Genomic DNA, 20,984 nt, shown 5'->3' on the forward strand with positions numbered 1-20,984 from the left:
TGTAAACAGATCGGCGAACACTCGTACTTTCACCTGCCTCAGTGACACGTTTTTAGGTTAGTGTGGGGAACAAAAAAAGCGTCTGACAAAGACGTGTCATTTTGGCAGCTTGTGGTGATTGAATTTCTTGTCCAGTCTTCCCTGCCATTTCTCTAGAAATCACACCGCGATTCTCTCTGATGAGCTGATCCAATCCTTTTCTTTTCGAGACGGATTGTAGGTGACCACTATGACGCTGATTGGCAATGCCTATTTTATCCTTTTAATTTTTATTTGACACAGCTAGTGCCTGTGTAGGCGTCTCAATTTGCAGTTTTGGATTTTCTCCTTCACAAAAGATGTTCAATCAGCCGCCTGCCCTTACCTACCATTTACTCACATTGAGCAACGACTTCATGAATCGGGGCAGATTGTGTCGTTTTTTTTTCCCTCTGAGGCAATTGAGATGATAGTTGGGACTAGGAGTTGATTGTCAACTATTTCTTGATAATTCCAATATGCTCATTGCTTGTGATGGGATCATCCTGTTCTATTTGATGCTAAAATTTCTCCGTTAGTCTCTTTAAAGGAACACTCCACCCTAAAAAGTATACATTTTTTTTGTGCTACCCACCCCAAGTGGTTTGTACTGGTGGCTGAGAAAACTTTTTAATGGTGTGATGGATGGAGGCCGGTGCCATTACCTGACCAGGATGCCTCCGTAATGGAAGGACAGGGCGGCGATGCCTTATGAAGGGTGCTCTTTCCACCAAACCGCTATTTGGCAGTTCCCGTGGGGGTGTAATGGAGACTCGCAGGGCAATCTGGGCCAGCTGCCTCACAGCAGGGAGCCTGAATCGGCCAGAGGAGGCGATGAGGTGTGGAGAAGGAAATGGAGCTACAAGGCTCTGGAAGAAAGGGACGGTGTTATTATAGTACTTGTGACTATGGGTATCCGTCCTTGAATTCCTTTCCCTAATTAAAGGGGCTTTTGTTGCACACACCAGCGTCTCTTGCCTGTTTGTGTCAGGTTACCACGATGAACAATCAAACGGTATCAAAAAGTCCATGGAAAAAAAAGTCAGCTAATCCGCGCATGAAGTCGTCCAAGCGTGTGCAAAGTGGATGTCTTTTTTTTTTTTTTTACTAAATAATTTGGTTCAATATTTCCAGAAACATCAGAGTCGCACACAAACGGGGACATACGCTCAAGTGGGATCCCACTTCTGACTTGAACATCTGCCTCTCCTAAACATTCATTGGTCAAGAGTCCAGTCTTCACATCAAAACCTCCCGGGCCTCTCTCTAGGACATTCGCAGACTTGTCCTGACGTCACTCGAGTGTGCTTTGGATGATTGTTGTGCTGATAGGTGACCCCAGTCAGAGGTCACATGCACTCTGCGGCAGATTCTCTTCAAGGACCGCTCTGTATTTGGCCGCCTTCATCCTTGCCTCAATTCTGACCAGTGTCCCTCTCCCTGCCGCTGAGAAACATCCCAATAGCATGCCATGCTTCACGGTAGGGATGGTAATAGCAAGGCCTAAGGCCTGCTACTCGGAGTTCTGCCCAAAGAGGTCATTTTCTGTCTTGGGAATCCTTCCAATGCTGTCAAATACCTTTATTCAACAGTGGCTTACGAGGGGGGGACCCAAAAATAACCGGAATTTTAGTGCGTGGTTGGGCCGCCAGGGCAATCTAGTTACACTCCTCACAGGTCAGTCTGCCAAGTGCCATCAGTCTGGAAGGTTGTGCTTGTGTTCAGTGAATTTTGTAAAAGTAGGTTTGTGCAAGCGTCGTTTTTTTTTTTTTACGATGGCCGATTATCGTGAGCAACACGCGGCCGTGAAATTTTGTTTTCTTCTTGGGGGGAAAAAAGTGTTGCAGAAACTATTGTTCTTGAAACGGTATGACAACCCTGAACCACCCGCCCTACTCCGCGGATTTAGCTCCGTGTGATTTCTTTTTGTTCCCCCGGATGAAAAAAGACTTGAAAGGAAGGCGTTTTGCTGACGTCGAAGAGGTAAAACAAGAAACGGCCAGAGCATTAATGGGCATTACTTCAGACGAATTTAAAAAATGTTTCGAACAATGGAAGTGTATTTCCGCCAATGGAGAGTACTTTGAAGGAGACTAATTGTAGTTTGTACAGAAAATTAAATTAAAGACGTTTTAAAAGTATTTCCGGTTATTTTTGGGTCCCGTATGTCTCGCTACTCGTACCATGGACTACCGATTGATGGAGTGCTTCTGAGACGGTGGTACATGTGACTGGTTTTTTCCAATCACAGCAGAGGATTCTGAAGTTCTATTAGAGTAACTAGTGGGTTCTTAGTCAACATCCTGACCAGGGCTTTTCTTGACCAGGTTGGCATGAAGGTCTAGGAGTCCCAGTGGTTTGTTCCATCTAACACTTATTGAGGCTACTGCACTCCTGGAAGCACTCAAAACTTTAAAAATGGTTTTATCCCAATGCCCTGATCTATGAGGTTAGGAGCACACACTGATACTGTGCATTGCTGCACCCACGACATGACAAACCAACTCAGGATCCAGATTGGGACCCGAGTACAGCCTCCGCACCACACTAGTTCAGATGGAGTGGAACAGTGGGAGGTTTTTTTATGGTGGCTGGAGTGCCAATTCTGCCACCAACCCCCAAGTTTTTTTCCTGCAGGTTGGAGGGCATAACATGCAGGGATGCATGCAGAGTAACGTCATACCCAGGATGGAGCAATTGCAGGTTAAGGGCCTTGCTAAAGGGCCCAACAGAGCAGAGACCCTTTTGGCATTTTTACGGGATTCGAACCGGCAACCTTCCGTGCAGATCCCTAGCCTCAGAGCCACTACGCCACCCATAACTGATAAATTCTGTTCTATGCCTCACCAAAAATTGCATCGTGGTGGTCCACTGGGAGTCCCGTGGGCTTCATTTCATGGCTTATATAGAACGTAAGAAGTTTAATAAAATGAGAGTCCATGTCACCCGTTTTTTTTTTGTTTTGTTTTTTTTTTTTAGCTAACGGCTAAGCTGTCCCAGTCCCTCGTCCAGATTCTTCTTAAAAGTTGTCAAGGCCTCCGCTTCAAAAATGTGTTTTTTTGTCCTGACATACGATACGAAGTATGGGACCTTCAATACACAGGTGCACGTGCGCCTTTGAAAAAAGCGTCCCGACGATTTGGTTTTGCTGCATGCGGACTCCGGACGTTCTGGACGCGCCTCAAGGAGGGTTGAAACCATGTGTGGAATGTTGTTTGTTTTTAACATTTTATTGAATTTATTAAAATCAAAGGGGATGCACCAGAGAGAAAATCTGGAGTGCCACAACAAAGCGCCTGAATACTCTCATGAACAAGAGATTGCAGTTTTGGATTTTTGATACAACAACAGCAACATTTATTTCTATAGCACATTTTCATACAAACAGTAGCTCAAAGTGCTTTACATAATAAAAGAATAGAAAAATAAAAGACACAATAAGAAAAACAAAATAAATCAACATTATGTGACGATGTGGGTTCTGGCTCCACACTCCCTTTGCTATTGGAAGCACTCGAACCCAACACCGTCGATAATGTTGCCGAGTGAGCTAGTCAATGGAGGCAAATTAAGCATCTGAGCAAGGGGAAGGTAAAAAGTGCAAAAGTGCTTTTATTAAAAACAGTCAACAAATCAAAGACAGTGTTCATAAATAGTGCAGTACTCCAATAAATAAATAAATAATCCATTAAATGAACATGTGGAGGTTAAAAATCAATAAATAGAAAAAAAAACACATCCTTAAAAACGAGAGGTTAAAATCTTCTTTTAGGAAGCAGTCTTAAAAACCATCAAACAAATCCGGTGCTCTTCTGTTAGCGTCTCACCTGCTAATCCCGTTTGGGCATCGCTGCAGGCAAGACGCTCTCTGCAGCTGCCCTCCTGAAACACACGCACGAGACTGGAGACCTCCCGATCCCTGGCTCCGGTATGGCACTCATCCCAGTCCCGGAGAACTTGGTTTCCCACAACGGCCAGGTCGCTCACGTTGGGGATTCCCACCACCAAGTCTCCCGACTTCCGCTGCCTTTCAATGGCCTCTCCGCGGCCAGTCGCCTTCCCTGGTCACTCCCGCTACCTGATCGCTCAGCGGGAGCGACATCATCACAAACACCTGGGTGTCGGCCTAACACCCAGCTTCTACGCAGCTGCCCACGAGCGTTCATTCGCTCGCCCGTCCGCTCGCTCTTCGCGGCTCTCTCTCACCGACCTGCTTCCTCTACTGCTCCCGATAACCTCCGTCCTCTCCTTTCCTTTCACTCTCCGATCGTTTCTTTCTTCACCGAACGTTTCTTTCCTCCCCCTAAAACCGACTCGCGCTTCTTTTTAAAATGACGAGGGCCACAGCAGCTGCAGCATTAGCCGCGGGACAATCATGAATGTGGGCAGTTCCTCACCTGTGCACTAGGTGAGAAACGCCCACACCCTATGGATCGCCCGCGCTCACTATGGCTCAACGCCCTCGCTAAGCCGCGAGCGCAATGATTATTTATTTAAAAATGGCCTTTACTCAACGAGCTGTGGACCCATAACACCACACATTAATTAACATTGAATAAGAGTAAGGCCCAATGGCCAGGGGCAGAAAAAACAAAAAAAACTCCAGACGGCTGGAGAAAAAAATAAAATCTGCAGGGGGTCCAGACCACGAGACCACCCAGTCCCCTCTGGGCATTCTACCTAACATAAATGAAAGTCCTCTTTGGATTTAGAGTTCTCACAGAAGGACTTGATGATGATGATGATGATGGTCACGTAGACTTCTGCCTTTTAATCCATCCATCAGTGTTGGAGCATCATGAAGCTTTGAGTAGGTGGAGGTGGCGCAGACCACCACCACAAAGAAACAAAAAAAGAGAGTAGGGGTCACCATGAGTAATTATTATGAGGAAATTGAACATAAAATTATAAATTCACAAACCTTTTTTCACTTCTTTTTTTTTTTCTTTTCACTTTGTATTTATGGGATGTCAAAGTGTAGATTAATGGAGAAAGATGTACGATACAGTAAAGTGTGCAGAAACTGAAGCTCTCTCAATCCACTTTGAATCTACGGTGGCACCTTTCACATCGGTCTGTCGCTCTGTCTAATCATCTGTGATTTCTTTGGACGTTTTAATTGGCAGGCTAGGGTGCACTCTTATAAAGATTTGGAAAATAATTTGAAGAAGTTGTCGAATTCAACACACATGTGCCGTTTAAAAATGTCACTCTCAATATGTAATTCTTCCAGAACACTAAGTAGATGCCCGTTGTATGTAAGCCAAGAAAGTCATAACCGTTAAGGATGAACGTTACGACAGAGCTGGCGCCCTGCCCAGGGTTTGTTTCCTGCCTCGCGCCCTTTGTTGGCTGGGATTGGCCTCAGCAGACCCTGTAGTTAAGATATAGTGGGTTGGATAATAAATGGATGGATGGACGTTATGACAGAACTGAACAGCTAGTGGTTAGGATTTGACTGAAATCTCGAATGTGAGGTTACCGTTTATCGTGTTTCCTTTTCAATACTAAACAGAGTCCAAAAGAGATTAACATAGCAACACGCTTCATTCCTTGTTTTTGTTGTTTTAAAAGGATTCATTTCTAAATACCAAATGCGCAGAAATGCTTCAGTATCGTCACAAAATGCCCGTCCTAATGATTGCAGCTTGGCCGCTGACCTCTGATAGACGGCAAGTCTTTTTGCCACAATTTGCGCAAGAGCACTTCCCTCCTGCGGTCTTACAAAATGCATTTTTGATGGATTCATCCTCAGGGTGTGCTGGCCAGATAGAGGAGTTCCCAGAGCTTGCCAAGTCGTAAGTTAAAGCTCTCAGAATGTGGCCAGATTGATAGCATTGGAATGTCCATCAATGACTTGGAGTTGCAGTGGATATAGAAAAGAAAATTTGAAATATTCACATTTTTTTTTGCTTTACAGCGTTAAATGAAAACACACAAACTAATATTTCTTCCCAGCTTTACTTACTCAATGCCACTGATAACATCCAAGTGAAAGACATCACAGCTACAGTTCAGAAGAATGATAAAAAATCAAAAACAAGAAATCTGGAGATTAATAAAGGCTCACCCCCCGATGTCAATGTCATTTTGTTGACCCCCCCTTTGCTTTAATGTCACCCTTGAGCCTGTGGTGATTCTTCTCTATCAGCTTTGCACACCTTGATTGAGCCCACTCAATATTTGCCCCCCACTCTTCTTTACAGAACTGTTCAAGTTCACTCACATTGGATGGTGAGCGCTGGTGGTCTGCTGTCTTCAGAACTTTCCACAGATTTTCAGTGTGATTTCAGTCTGAGCTCTGACTGGCCACACCAGGACATTCACTTTTTTCACCTTCAACCAGCTGTGTGCTCAATGTTGCTGTGTGCTGCGGGTCGTTTGTCGTGTTGAAAGGTGAACATTCTGCCCGTCTTCAACTTTCTGGCAGAGGGTAGCAGGTTTTCCTCCAGAATTTGATGGTATTTTGCCCCATCCATTTTTCCTTCTACCCTAATGAGAGCCCCAGGCCCCCCACAACAGGATGCTGCCCCCTCCATGCTTTACTGTAGGTATGGTGTGTTGTGGATGGTGAGCTGCATTGGTGGACTGTTTGGTATTGAGGCCAAATTGTTTGATTTTGGTCTCATCTGACCAGAAGACCTTTTTCCATTTGGCATCAGAATCTTTAACATGCATTCTGGGAAAGCTCAAACGAGCCTTAATGTGGCCTTTCTTGAGAAGTGCGACCCTCTTGAACAAGCCACAATTGTGGGGCGCTTCTGAAATTGTTGTTACCTGCACACCATTAATGACCACTCTGTGCCATCAAATCTTGTAACTCCTTCACAGTGGCCATTGGCCTATCGGTAGCCTCTCTTATCAGTTTCCTCCTTGCTCTTCCATCCAGTTTGGAGGATCCAGGGAGGGTCCTAGTCGTACCAAACACTTCTTTATGATGGACTTTACTGGGCTCCTTGATAAAGCCTTTGAGATGTTTTTGTCTCCATCTCCTGCCTTCTGTCTGTCCACAATTCTATCCCTGAGATCTTTTCAAAGTGGCCTGCCACCCATAGTCAGGTGTGTGCTGTCCGTTGCACTGCCAAGCAAGGGAATGAATGGACCAGGAACAGCTTCACTAATCACACTCATTACAACTGATCACAGGTGGCAGGACGCCAGTAACCGCAATGGAAATGGGGGGCACTGACACCTGAGTGAGTTTAGGAGCGGGGTGATCCTTTATTAATCTCAGGATTTCTAGTGTTTTATTTTTTAAAATTCTTCTAAACTGTAGCTGTGATATCTTTCACTTGGATGTTTTAGATTGCATTGAGTAAGTAAAGCTGGAAAAAATATTGGTTTGTGTTTTCATTTAAGGCTGTAAAGCAAAAAAAAAAAGGGACTATTTTGAAGGGGGGATTCTTTTCTCTACCCACTGTATATTTCACTATTATACTGTCACTCCCAGTTTTTTTCTCATTAAGAGGTACTTTCAAATTTCAAACCTCTCATTGTGTATCCAAGTCTTAACATTTTTACTTCCTTCATGTAAGCATTTACATACAATGAATTTCATCTTCCACAAGTCCAGCCAAGCCTGTATGTCATCCAAGTCCCTTTCTGTCAGATTAGCTGATTCTCCATTACCTGCCCTGCTTGTCATTCTTGTCCAGGTCTTTATGTGTATTAAAAAGGGCAACGGCTCCAGCATTAACCCCTGGTCGACACCACTTTTTGACATCATCTGATTCTGCAAATGTTCCCCTTGCCATTACCCATGGCTCCCTCTGCTTGTGCCAGTATGTTTTCTTGTATTACCAAAGAGGCCAAGTGCAAGTAAGAATTCCACCTGCCTCCTCAGAAACAGCAATAAAACTGAAACCCCAGCACTTTAAAGACCGTATTTGACATTTTGAACCCAAGGATTTAACAGCACCAGCTGCAGGTTATCTGTGTTGGCACACAAAAGAGTTTAACTCCCCACACACTCTTGCTGGGTGTGTGGGAGCAGCGCAGGAGATTTGTAGTCCGGTCACCGCCTGGCATTGATATCGGCACTAGCCTGGAGGACGCATACTAACAGCCTCTGTGAGGTAAACTACGTCCCTTTGGAAGAAATCAAAAGGTTAAAAGAAGTGAGCCGCATCGGGAGGACCTGCAAAGTCCGATTCTAAAACACCACCTTATTCTGCGTTTGGGTAATCCAATGTGATGGCTCTCTTGGTCTAGAGATGACTACTAGAGGCTGAACTGCACCATGTTGCTGAGCAGAACAGCTTGAGAGCCAATCTCATTTAAAGGGTAACCATTCAAGCACGTCTCATTTTATTCCAAAGCTCCACAATCGGATAGCATTTACCTATTAAACACGTTATTCTCATTTATTTATGTCAGTATTTTTGCTCTTCAGGCCTGGTTGTCATGTCTCAGGCAGGGCTCCACCCCTGTTTGGCATTCAAATTCATGATCAGTGCCAGTTTTGTTCATTTTTCATTCTTTAATTTATGTTGATTATGTGTTCTAGTCTATATTTTTGATTTGATCTGCAATTGGGAAAATAAGTATTGACCACGTCAACATTTTCCTCGGGAAATATATTTCTAATGGGGCTATTGATGTGACATTTTCACCAGATGTCGGTAACAACCCAAGCTATCCACACATATAAAGAAATCAAAACAAAGAAGTCCGTACATTGTGTAATAACTGTCTGTCCGCTTTTCACGAGAGATCTACTTCACGGATTTAGATCGGGTTTTTTTCTATAATTTGCTTGAACATTCTGGTTGATTTTGCGACTTCTCTCATCGTGCTATGTATCAGAGTTCACTTGCGGTTCCGATTTATTTGCGTGACTCCGAGAGAAAGGCTGCAGGCCGAGGGAAGGGGAGAGTCAGGTGAGGCCTCCGTTCGAATTGGTCTACCTCCGGCCACGGACCTTTGCCTCCACTTGGCTAGCGATCGATACCTGTTTGTTTATTGATTTTTAAAATTTGTCCTGTTTCACTACTACGCTGGTAGAGCCACAGGGGACAGCTAGTTAATAATTTATTGAACGATTATTATAAAAGTAAACTTGAATAAATCCGACTCTGAATTTCTATGAATAAAAGGTAAAAGTACCACTTCCGGTTAACGGAAATAGCCCAAACCTTGATAGAAATCTATGTTTTGTACCTAATACTTGTATGCAAAATTTGATTGACCTGAGTGAAATAGTTTTTAAAGACACACAGACAGAATTCCAAAAATGGTATTTTTCGACTCATGGAGTCTAAAACGTCAAGATTCATTAAAATCGCAAAATGTAATTTTTGGAGGATTCCAATACTTTCCCTATACTTCGTATACGAGAAGGTAAGGGAGGTCTAAAATGTCGAGATTTTGATGAATAAAGTTTTGGACAATTACAATACTTTTCCAATACTCTGTATATGAGAAAGTAAAAATGATTTTTGGGCGGTATATTCTATTCCTTCAATACAATTCAAGAGTGGATCTCGGTAGCATCGGGCCCGTAGCAAACGCTAACAATGGGCTGGGCTCAGAAATTTGTCGTCTGAGTGAATATTCCTGAAGTGGGCTTGCACCCTGCCCGGGGTTTGTTTCCTGCCTTGCGCCTTGTGTTGGCTGGGATTGGCTCCAGCAGACCCCCGTGACCCTGCAGTTAGGGTATAGTGGGTTGGATAATGGATGGATGGAGTGAATATTCTAAGATCTTCTTCTTCTTTCGGTTGCTGTGTTAGGGGTCGCCACAGTGGCTCATCTTCTCCCATATCTTCCTGTCCTCTGTATCTTGTTCTGTCACACCCATCACCTGTATGTTCTCTCTCGCCACATCCATAAACCTTCTCTTCGGTTCGGTTTGATCCACAGTTGACCTTCAGTGACCACATAAAACATGTGTGTAAGGCATCGTTTTACCATCTACGAAAAATTTCCAAACTTCGCCCCCTATTAACCATCCCAGATGCAGAGAAACTTGTCCATGCCTTTATCTCCTCAAGGCTGGACTACTGCAATGGACTTTTTGCGGGAATTCATACCAAGGACATACAAAAGCTTCAATATATCCAAAATAGTGCTGCAAGAATCCTACTAAGAGTAAGGAAATTCGAACATATTACTCCCATCCTCAAATCACTTCATTGGCTCCCTGTTTCCTTCCGGATTGAGTACAAGATTCTTCTACTGACCCACAGATGTATCTACGGCCAGGCACCTTCTTACCTTCAGGATTTGATTCACTTAAAAACTTCCAATCGGATCCTCAGATCATCTGGCAGCATGCAGCTTCATACTCCCCTTACTAAGCTCCGTACTATAGGGGGTCGAGCTTTTTGCTCTGCTGCCCCACAGCTCTGGAATCAGCTCCCTGTTGAACTGAGAAATACACAAAACCTGGACTCTTTTAAAGCAAATTTGAAGACTTTTTTATTTAGGAAAGCATATAATTGCTGTGATTGTTGATTTAATCTAGTCTTTTAAACTTTTAAATTTTGTGGTTATTGCTTTTGTTGTAGCACTTTGAGATCTTATCAATGAAAAGTGCGTTATAAATAAAATCTATTATTATTATTATTATTATTCTTAGGCCCTCCTCTTTCCTTAGCATCCTTCTTGCCCCAATATCCTCTACACATGTCCAAACCAACACAATCTTGCCTCTCTGACCCACCGTCCAACTTGAGCTGACCCTCTAATGTCCTCATTTCTAATCCTGTCCATCCTCGTCACACCCAATGCAAATCTTAACATCTTTAACTCTGCCACCTCCAGCTCTGTCTCTTGTGCCACCGTCTCCAGCCCATATAACACAGCTGGTCTCACTACTGTCCTGTAGACTTGCTGATACCCGTCTGTCACAAGTCATTCCTGACACTCTTCTCCTCCCACTCCACCCTGCCTGCACTCTCTTCTTCACCTCTCTTCCACAATCCCCATTACTCTGTGCTGTTGATCCCAAGTATTTAAACTCGGCCACCTTCGACAACTCTGCTCCCCTCATCCTCACCACTCCACTGAGCTCCCTCTCATTCACACACATGCATTTGGTCTTGTTCCTACTGAATATTCTAAGAATAAATACAAATAAATAAATAATAGTGAAAGTATTCTAAGATAAACTGGTAGAAATGAAGCTGTGTGCACTGCAGGTTTACTGACATATTGATGTACGTTTCTTCTTTATCTGGAAGGGCTGTTCCGGAAACCGAACTGGAAAGGAGGTGGCTGCTCAGATCGAAGAAAAATATGACGAATATTTAATAGAACTCCAGCACCGGAACAGGTAGAGTACATCGTGTCCCAAGACCGGGGGCTTGGGTTCAGCCGGTGGCATATCGATTTGTTCACAGATTTGTTCAAACTCGATCACCAGCCTAGGGAGAACTATCCCAATTCCAGAAAGTTCTACAATCCCTGCTAAAACAAAGTTGTTTATAAAAGATTTCAATTGTTTTGTACAATTATGCCAAAACTAGTTTGACTATAAGATGAATTTATGCAATTGTAATTGTGTTTTATAAAACAGAAGCAGCGTGACACCGTTGGGTTTCTCCTGTAGAAGCCTACAAAGTAACTTGACGTTTATTTCTGATTTTTTTTTAGGATTTTGAAAAAGTTGAAAACCAAGAACCCGAAACAAATTGAGCTTGAGCGCCTGGAGCAGGGTTTTTCCGTGTATGTCAACGGTGCTAATTCCGATGTTAAGAGGCAGCTGCCAAAACTCAACACCCTGCTCACCGACCGGACCCCGCTTCGGAGTGTGCTGACTGCAGGTAGACTTGAAACAGACTTCTTCTTTTATTTTTTTTCTTTGTTCTAAAATATTATCAATGGCCTGAGGGGTGACAATTCACAACCAAGAGGGGAAAGCTCATTAGAAAGCTGGCTGAACAAGGCAAGCTCTTGTGGTAAGAACACGATGGACAGGCTATGTTGTTGACTGTTGAAGATGTAAGCACTTGGCTTGTTGATGATCTGCTTCAGTAATTTACCTCTCCCGACATTTTGTCTTACAAAGACTTACACACTAGCGTAAAGCTGAGATGGTGATCAGATTGAGCTACATGTATCTGTAATCTTCTGCTTCACCACCACGTTCAGGCAGAAGACAATGCCCGAGAGGTTTAGGGGATCCATCCAATTTTATCTCTACCCTGTAGGGCGGAGTGGTGGCTCTGAGGCTAGGGCTCTGCACTGGCAAACGGAAGGTTGCCGGTCGAATCCCCTAAATGCCAAAAGGGATTCTACTCTGTTGGGCCCTTGAGCAAGGCCCATCCATCCATCCATCCATCCATCCATTATCCAACCCGCTGAATCCGAACACAGGGTCACGAGGGTCTGCTGGAGCCAATCCCAGCCAACACAGGGCACACGGCAGGAACCATTCCCGGGCAGGGTGCCAACCCACCGCAGGACACACACACTAGGGCCAATTTAGAATCGCCAATCCACCTAACCTGCATGTCTTTGGACTGTGGGAGGAAACCCACGCAGACACTGGGAGAACATGCAAACTCCACACAGGGAAGCGAACCCGGGTCGCCTAACTGCGAGGCAGCAGCGCTGCCACTGCGCCACCGTGCCGCCCTGAGCAAGGCCTATAACCTGCAATTGCTCCGTCCTGGGTATGACATTAACCCATTGCATGTTTGGCTCTCCAATCTGCAGGGAACAGCTTGGGGGTTGTTGGCAGAATCTGGTGTGGTGCTGAGGTATCACCCGTTGCATGGCTGCACTCGGGTCCTAATCTGGATCCTGAGATGGTTTGTCATGTGGTATCAGCGCATGCTCCTAACCTCTCTCGCTCTCTGTAGAGTTAAAATCGCAGGGAAAACGTCTTTATGGTTACTGGTTAATGGAATTGTATGTTTCCTCCATTCCCTTAAAAGATCCTTCAAAGAAATGCACTTTCTACACATGGGAGACGCAGAGTTTGGAGGACTCTGAGAACCGGAGGACTCAAACGGCTCCAGGGAAGGTCCAGCGCAGAGGATGGGTCCAGGTATGAACATGGTGGTTATAATGAGGCCTGCTTATGGCTTCATGGCTATAGATATGGAAGCCTATTTTTTATTTTCTCTAGATGTGTATTTGTAGGAAACAAAATGTATTCATTTTTTAACAGTTCACAGTATAGTGCATTGTCACAGATTCCAAGAGAGGTTGCACCCCAAATACCTATACACAAAAGTGTGTGTGTGTATAATCTATATATATATATATATATATATATATATATATATATATATATATATATATATATATATATATATATATATATATATAGATACAGTGGTGTGAAAAACTATTTGCCCCCTTCCTGATTTCTTATTCTTCTGCATGTTTGTCACACAAAATGTTTCTGATCATCAAACACATTTAACCATTAGTCAAATATAACACAAGTAAACACAAAATGCAGTTTTAAATGATGTTTTTATTATTTAGGGAGAAAAAATCCAAACCTACATGGCCCTGTGTGAAAAAGTAATTGCCCCTGAACCTAATAACTGGTTGGGCCACCCTTAGCAGCAATAACTGCAATCAAGCGTTTGCGATAACTTGCAATGAGTCTTTTACAGCACTCTGGAGGAATTTTGGCCCACTCATCTTTGCAGAATTGTTGTAATTCAGCTTTATTTGAGGGTTTTCTAGCATGAAGCGCCTTTTTAAGTTCATGCCATAGCATCTCAATTGGATTCAGGTCAGGACTTTGACTAGGCCACTCCAAAGTCTTCATTTTGTTTTTCTTCAGCCATTCAGAGGTGGATTTGCTGGTGTGTTTTGGGTCATTGTCCTGTTGCAGCACCCAAGATCGCTTCAGCTTGAGTTGACGAACAGATGGCCGGACATTCTCCTTCAGGATTTTTGGTAGACAGTAGAATTCATGGTTCCATCTATCACAGCAAGCCTTCCAGGTCCTGAAGCAGCAAAACAACCCCAGACCATCACACTACCACCACCATATTTTACTGTTGGTATGATGTTCTTTTTCTGAAATGCTGTGTTCCTTTTATGCCAGATGTAACGGGACATTTGCCTTCCAAAAGTTCAGCTTTTGTCTCATCAGTCCACAAGGTATTTTCCCAAAAGTCTTGGCAATCATTGAGATGTTTCTTAGTAAAATTGAGACGAGCCCTAATGTTCTATTTACTTAACAGTGGTTTGCGTCTTGGAAATTTGCCATGCAGGCCATTTTTGCCCAGTATCTTTCTTATTATGGAGTCGTGAACACTGACCTTAATTGAGGCAAGTGAGGCCTGCAGTTCTTTAGACGTTGTCCTGGGGTCTTTTGTGACCTCTCGGATGAGTCGTCTCTGCGCTCTTGGGGTAATTTTGGTCGGCCGCCACTCCTGGGAAGGTTCACCACTGTTCCATGTTTTGCCATTTGTGGATAATGGCTCTCACTGTGGTTCGCTGGAGTCCCAAAGCTTTAGAAATGGCTTTATAACCTTTACCAGACTGATAGATCTCAATTACTTCTGTTCTCATTTGTTCCTGAATTTCTTTGGATCTTGGCATGATGTCTAGCTTTTGAGGTGCTTTTGGTCTACTTCTCTGTGTCAGGCAGCTCCTATTTAAGTGATTTCTTGATTGAAACAGGTGTGGCAGTAATTAGGCCTGGAGGTGGCTACGGAAATTGAACTCAAGTGTGATACACCACAGTTAGGTTATTTTTTAACAAGGGGGGCAATTACTTTTTCACACAGGGCCATGTAGGTTTGGATTTATTTTCACCCTAAATAATAAAAACCATCATTTAAAAACTGCATTTTGTGTTTACTTGTGTTATATTTGACTAATGGTTAAATGTGTTTGATGATCAGAAACATTTTGTGTGACAAACATGCAAAAGAATAAGAAATCAGGAAGGGGCAAATAGTTTTCACACCACTGTGTATATATATATATATATATATATATATATATATATATATATATATATATATATATATATATATATATATATATATATATATATATATATATATATATATATATATATATATAGATATATATATATATATATATATATATATATATAGATATATAGATATATAGATTATACACACACACACTTTTGTGTATAGGTATTTGGGGTGCAACCTCTCTTGGAATCTGTGACAATGCATATCATAAAGTAGATTTTATTCCTGGGGCTTCCTCCTAAGCTGACAGCAGCGGCAAACAGCAACAGATCACCACACCAAACACATCACATGTCTTGATATTCCAACTCTGCACATTTAGAATCCTTACATTTATACTTGATATCACTTTCATGATGAATTGCATTAAAGTGTGTATGTTGCATCTTACAGATAAATCGTTAATTTCGTTTAAATATTGAATGCTGTTAATAATTACACACATGGGGGTGACACGGTGGCGGAGCGGTAGCGCTGCTATCTCGCAGGGAGTCACGTCGCTGGTATTCTCTGCCCGGACTTTACATGTTTTTCTGCTGGGTTTCCACATTGGGCTCCGGTTTCCTTCCAAAGACGTGCAGATTTGGTGACACTAAAATGACGCCAGTGTGTGTGTGAGTGTCATCGGAATTTAATGGATGTTCCAGGCAATTCACAACATAGTGAAGCCGAACCTGATGCCCCCTCTAGGGATTGTTTCTGCCTCGTGCCCAGTGGTTGCTGGAATGGATGCATCCCTGGATTGATGGATTAAACATCCTTTTCAGAGATCTTGCGGTATGGTGTCATCGGAATTTAATGGATGTTCCAGGCAATTCACAACACACCAAAGCCGAACCTGTTGTCACCGTGATAATCTCGCACTGCCACCTGGTGAATTCTTCCAGATCTACGTAAAGTATGCGTGCAGGTATAAACAATGCAATGCTTACGTAGCAGGAGTGTCCACTGCAGCTTGCGTGGCATGAAGTATCAACCTGGCCTAAGGTGTACTGTACCTCAGGGTCCCAGAGACCCTGACCTCTGTGAATTATAAGGTTCTAATGCATGCTAAAACTTGGTATGGTCTAATAAAAGGGCCAGGTGCAGGGCTGCAGCAACGTGCCGTACCAGTGCCTGCTCCCCAACCATAATGCCAGTGGTCTTGTAGCAAATGCAATTTTAACCCCTTGCAGAGACCATAAGACTGGTAGCAGCAGCCGCTTTCTTTCAGATGCCGATGAGCCTCCTTGCAGTCCCGACCTGCTCAATACATCAGGGTTTGTTAAATGGTAGAGTTCTAGTCATACCCAAGTGGTATGGGTACGCATGGCAATGCTGACCAGTTAAAATGTAACGGGAGGCAGGGGAGAAAAAGTGAAACCTCTTCCAATGTCACGCCTGGGCTACATGAGCCCGCTCAGGCTCGTATGGCAAGCATACTTACTGGAGTCTGCATAAATCTGTAGAAAACGGAGTAAACGCCATTAATATCATCAAGATTTGTACGCAGGACAAACTGTCGCCTTTACTGTACATTAACTGTGTATGCATAACCCGCTCCTGTTGTAGTCCCACTTCGTACCAGTGCTGTTCTGCTGATTAGGCCCTCTGACAGTCACCAATTTGAGTAAATTACTGTGTACAGTAAGCTCCTTAATAACGGCACACAGAACTGAAACAGGAGAACGAGTGGCTTACTGCCAGGAGGTGGGGCAGTGGTGGAATTGGCTGCCCCCCAGGTATATTATTGTTTAAAAAGGGTGGATATCTGCTATCTACACTAATCACATGGCAAAAAAGAAAGAGGATTTGAGAAGTATAATCATGCTTTCAGCCAAACAAAAAATTATGTTCCATGGATGTTAAAAATAGCTGAGAGGCCTGGTTTACATGCATTACTGCTAATCTAAAAAGCACATTTCATAAAGCCACCTTTGATCCAGATGAAAAGCATATGTGCAATAAATTGGTTGACTCCACTGGAAACATTGAATTTGCAGTTTCATTTTTAGTTGGAGAAAAGAGGAATGTAAAATAAACCATTGGACCAAAGAGTCATGCCCCGAAGCAGTCATTCAGTTGACCTGAAAGCATGTAGAACAGGTGACGTGAGTGAGGCCATATCCACACCACTACACTTTAATTTAAAAAAAATAAATAAATAAATAAATAAAAATAACCACATCTTTAACCCTCCGTCAGGCGCGGTGCAATTTGTCACACGTACAGGCCCAATGTGTCTGTCAGTCACATGTCAGAAATACTATTGAAAAATAGGAGTTCAAAATGTTATATAAGAAACATCACCTGGATGCACTGGGACGCATCATCGGTGATGTGTCCTGAGGTCATCGGGCGTTTCGGGTCTCGCGACATCATACACCCTCGCACAGGCGACCCAGCCGGGGTTGGTCAATCCACAACTTGCATCCCAGTAGCGATCCACGGATCAGCCTTCTTTACCCAAAGCCACCTTGAGGCTTTCTCTGTGGCTTCACTTGCGGATTTAATGGCCCTCTTTTTGGCTGCTCCTGTTATGTCCAGCCTTGTGAGGACTCTTCAGATTGAGCTTCCTGCAAACCCTCTGTGGGCTCATAGAGTGCCCACCAGCCTCTGTCCCTGCACTCCTCCACCAGCTCCTGGTACTTGGCGCGTTTCCTCTCGTTAGCTTCCTCGATACACTCTACCCAGGGCACTGTCGGTTCCAGCATGATCAGCTATTTTGAGGCCTCAGAGGCAATGATCATGTCTGGCCAGAGTGATGATGTCACGATTTGCTGCGAGAACATCCGCTGCTTTCCCCAGTCAGAGGCTGTGTAGAAGAGGCCTGTGCTTACATATATCAACGGTTTGGTGTTAAAAGTACAACCTGTACATACTACACATGATTTCATTTGCAATCATTTTATCCGTTTATTCCACTTTTAACAAAAGACAAATTATCTGAATACATTGTGCAAAAAATTATATACATGACACAGGATGTTTTTTGAAACAAATGTTAATGTAAGAAGTACGTTATCTTCATGTAACTGAACTCGTCGTCTTCAAAAGCCTGCATATGTATAGAAAGAAAGAGAAAGAAAGAAATGCAGGAAACAAAGAATTAGACGTACATATATATGGAGTGAAATTGAACTATCAGGCGCAATGTGCCTAATAGGAACGGTGACAAAATACAGCCATATGAAAAGGTTTGGGAGCCCCTCTCAGCCTGCATCATAATTGACTCTCCTTTCCACAAAAAAGATAACGGTGGTATGTCTTTCATTCTGGGGTGTTTTCCGAACAAAGATTTTTAGTGAAGCAGTATTTAGTCGTATGAAATTAAATCAAATGTGAAAAACTGGCTGTGCAAAAGTGTGGGTCCCCTTGTCATTGTGCTGATTTGAATGCCTGTCACGGCTCAATGCTGATTACTTGGTCGGATGAGCTTGTCAAGATTTGAACTTCATACACAGGAGTCTCCAATCCATCCATCCATCCATTTTCTAACCCGCTGAATCCGAATACAGGGTCACGGGGGTCTGCTGGAGCCAATCCCAGCCAACACAGGGCACAAGGCAGGAACCAATCCTGGGCAGGGTGCCAATCATGAGTGGTAAAAGGTATTTAAGGTGGTCGACTGCAAGTTGTGCTTCCTTCTCTTTGACTCTCCTCTGAAGAGTGACAGACAGCATGGGATCCTCAAAGCAACTCTCAAAAGATCTGAAAACAAAGATTGTTGAGTCTCATGGTTTAGGGGAAGGCTACAAAAACCATCTCAGAGGTTTAAACTGTCAGTTTCAACTGTAAAGAAATGGAATCAGGAAATGGAAGGCCACAGGCACAATTGCTCTTAAACCCAGCAGGTGTGGCAGGACAAGAAAATTACAGGAGCGGCATATGCGCAGGATTGTGAGAATAGTTACAGACAACCACAGATCACCTCCAAAGACCTGCAAGAACATCTCGCTGCAGATGGTGTATCTGTACATCGTTCTACAATTCAGCACAATTTGCACAAAGAACATCAGTATGGCAGGGTGATGAGAAAGAAGCCCTTTCTGCACTCACGTCATAAACAGAGTCGCTTGTTGTATCCAAATCCTCATCAGTGCTTTGGACTGATGAGACAAAAATTGAGTTATTTGGTCAGAACAAAAAGAATAATAATAATTCATTACATTTATATAGCGCTTTTCTCAGTACTCAAAGCGCTATCCACACAGGGAGGAACCGGGAAGCGAACCCACAATCTTCCTTCCAGTCTCCTTACTGCAAAGCAGCAGCACTACCACTGCACCACCTGCGCTTTGCATGGCAGAAGAACAACACCTCATTCCAAGAAAAACACCTGCTACCTCCTGTTGAATTTGGTGGAGGTTCCATCATGCTGTGGGGCTGTGTGGCCAGTTCAGGGACTGGGGTCCTTGTTAAAGTCGAGGGTCGGATTAATTCAACCCAATATAGATAGATGGATACTTTATTAATCCCAAGGGGTAATTCATATAATCCAGCAGCATCATACTGATACAAAAAAAAATATTAAAAGGTAATAAAAATGCATGTAAAAACAGACAATAACTTTGAATAATGTTAGTATTTACTCCCCCGGGTGGAATTGAAGAGTCGCATAGTGTGGGTGAGGAACGATCTCCTCAGTCTGTCAGTGGAGCAGGACGGTGACAAAAGTCTGTCACTGAAGCTGCTCCTCTGCCTGGAGATGACACTGTTCAGTGGATGCAGTAGATTCTCCATGATTGACAGGAGTTTGCTTAGTGCCCGTCGCTCTGCCCCGGATGTTAAACTGTCCAACTTTACTCCTACAATAGAGCCTGCCTTTTTAACAAGTTTGTCCAGGCGTGAGGCGTCATTCATCTTTATGCTGCCTCCCCAGCACACCACTGCGTAGAAGAGGGCACTCGCCACAACCATCTGGTAGAACATCTGCAGCATCTTATTGCAGATGTTAAAGGACGCCAGCCTTCTAATGAAGTGTAGTCGGCTTTGTCCTCTCTTGCACAGAGCATCAGTATTGGCAGTCCAGTCCAATTTGTCATCCAGCTGCACTCCCAGGTATTTATAGGTCTGCACCCTCTGCACAGTCACCTCTGATGATCACGGGGTCCATGAGGGGCCTGGGCCTCCTTAAATCCACCACCAGCTCCTTGGTTTTGCTGGTGTTCAGGTGTAGGTGGTTTGAGTCGCACCATTTAACAAAGTCCTTGATTAGGTTCCTGTACTCCTCCTCCTGCCCACTCCTGATGCAGCCCACAATAGCAGCAATATCAACAAATTCTTCAGGATAGTGTTCAAGCATCAGTCACAAAGTTGAAGTTACGCAGGGGTTGGATATTCCAACAAGACAAGGAGCCAAAACGCAGTTTGAAATCTACAAAGGCATTCATGAAGAGGGAGAAGTACAATGTTCTGGAATGGCCGTCACAGTCCCCCGACTTGAATATCATTGAAAATCTAGGGGATGATTTGAAGCAGGCTGTCCATGCTCGGCGGCCATCAAACTGAACTGAACTGGAGAGATTTTGTATTGAAGAATGGACAGAAATACCTCCATCCAGAATCCAGACACTCATCACAGGCTATAGGAGGACAGCATCTAGAGGCTCAACTAAGTATTGATGTCATATCTCTGTTGGGTGCCCACATTTATGCACCTGTCTAATTTTGTGATGATGCATATTTTCTGTTAATCCAATAAATGTAATGTCACTGCTGAAATACTACTGTTTCCATAAGGCACGTCCGATATTAAAAGGAAGTTGCTACTTTGAAAGTTCAGCCAATGATAAAGAAAAATCCAAAGAATTAAGAGGGGTTTACAAACTTTTTCATATGACTGTATAAAGTAATACTGTATATGACAATGTATTATTGCAACATATGGTTAATACAGAATCTCAGACAAGTAAAAAATAAAAAAAAATCTTATTCTGTCACTAATGACATATTTGGGCGCAATGTGCCTGCAGGATCTCTGACACCATATCTGCCTTCCACGATGTTGAATCTGCGATTACTCATCATGTTGTTCACAGACGCGTGATGTGCGAGGTTGGTCCAGCT

At 43.4% G+C, this 20,984-nt stretch overlaps 1 protein-coding gene across 2 annotated transcripts in view; it reads left to right on the forward strand.

Annotated features, from left to right (window-relative positions):
- Nucleotides 1-20,984, forward strand: part of LOC120543166 (katanin-interacting protein) — a 97,056-nt gene that overhangs the window by 18,841 nt on the left and 57,231 nt on the right. For both annotated transcript variants that reach the window (XM_039776071.1, XM_039776073.1), the window contains exons 3-5: nt 11,199-11,290; nt 11,611-11,780; nt 12,897-13,009. In XM_039776071.1, coding sequence (XP_039632005.1) covers nt 11,199-11,290; nt 11,611-11,780; nt 12,897-13,009 — 375 coding nt within the window. The remainder of the gene's footprint in view (nt 1-11,198; nt 11,291-11,610; nt 11,781-12,896; nt 13,010-20,984) is intronic.

Source organism: Polypterus senegalus, chromosome 13, assembly GCF_016835505.1.
Source record: "Polypterus senegalus isolate Bchr_013 chromosome 13, ASM1683550v1, whole genome shotgun sequence".
Classification (NCBI taxonomy): domain Eukaryota; kingdom Metazoa; phylum Chordata; class Cladistia; order Polypteriformes; family Polypteridae; genus Polypterus; species Polypterus senegalus.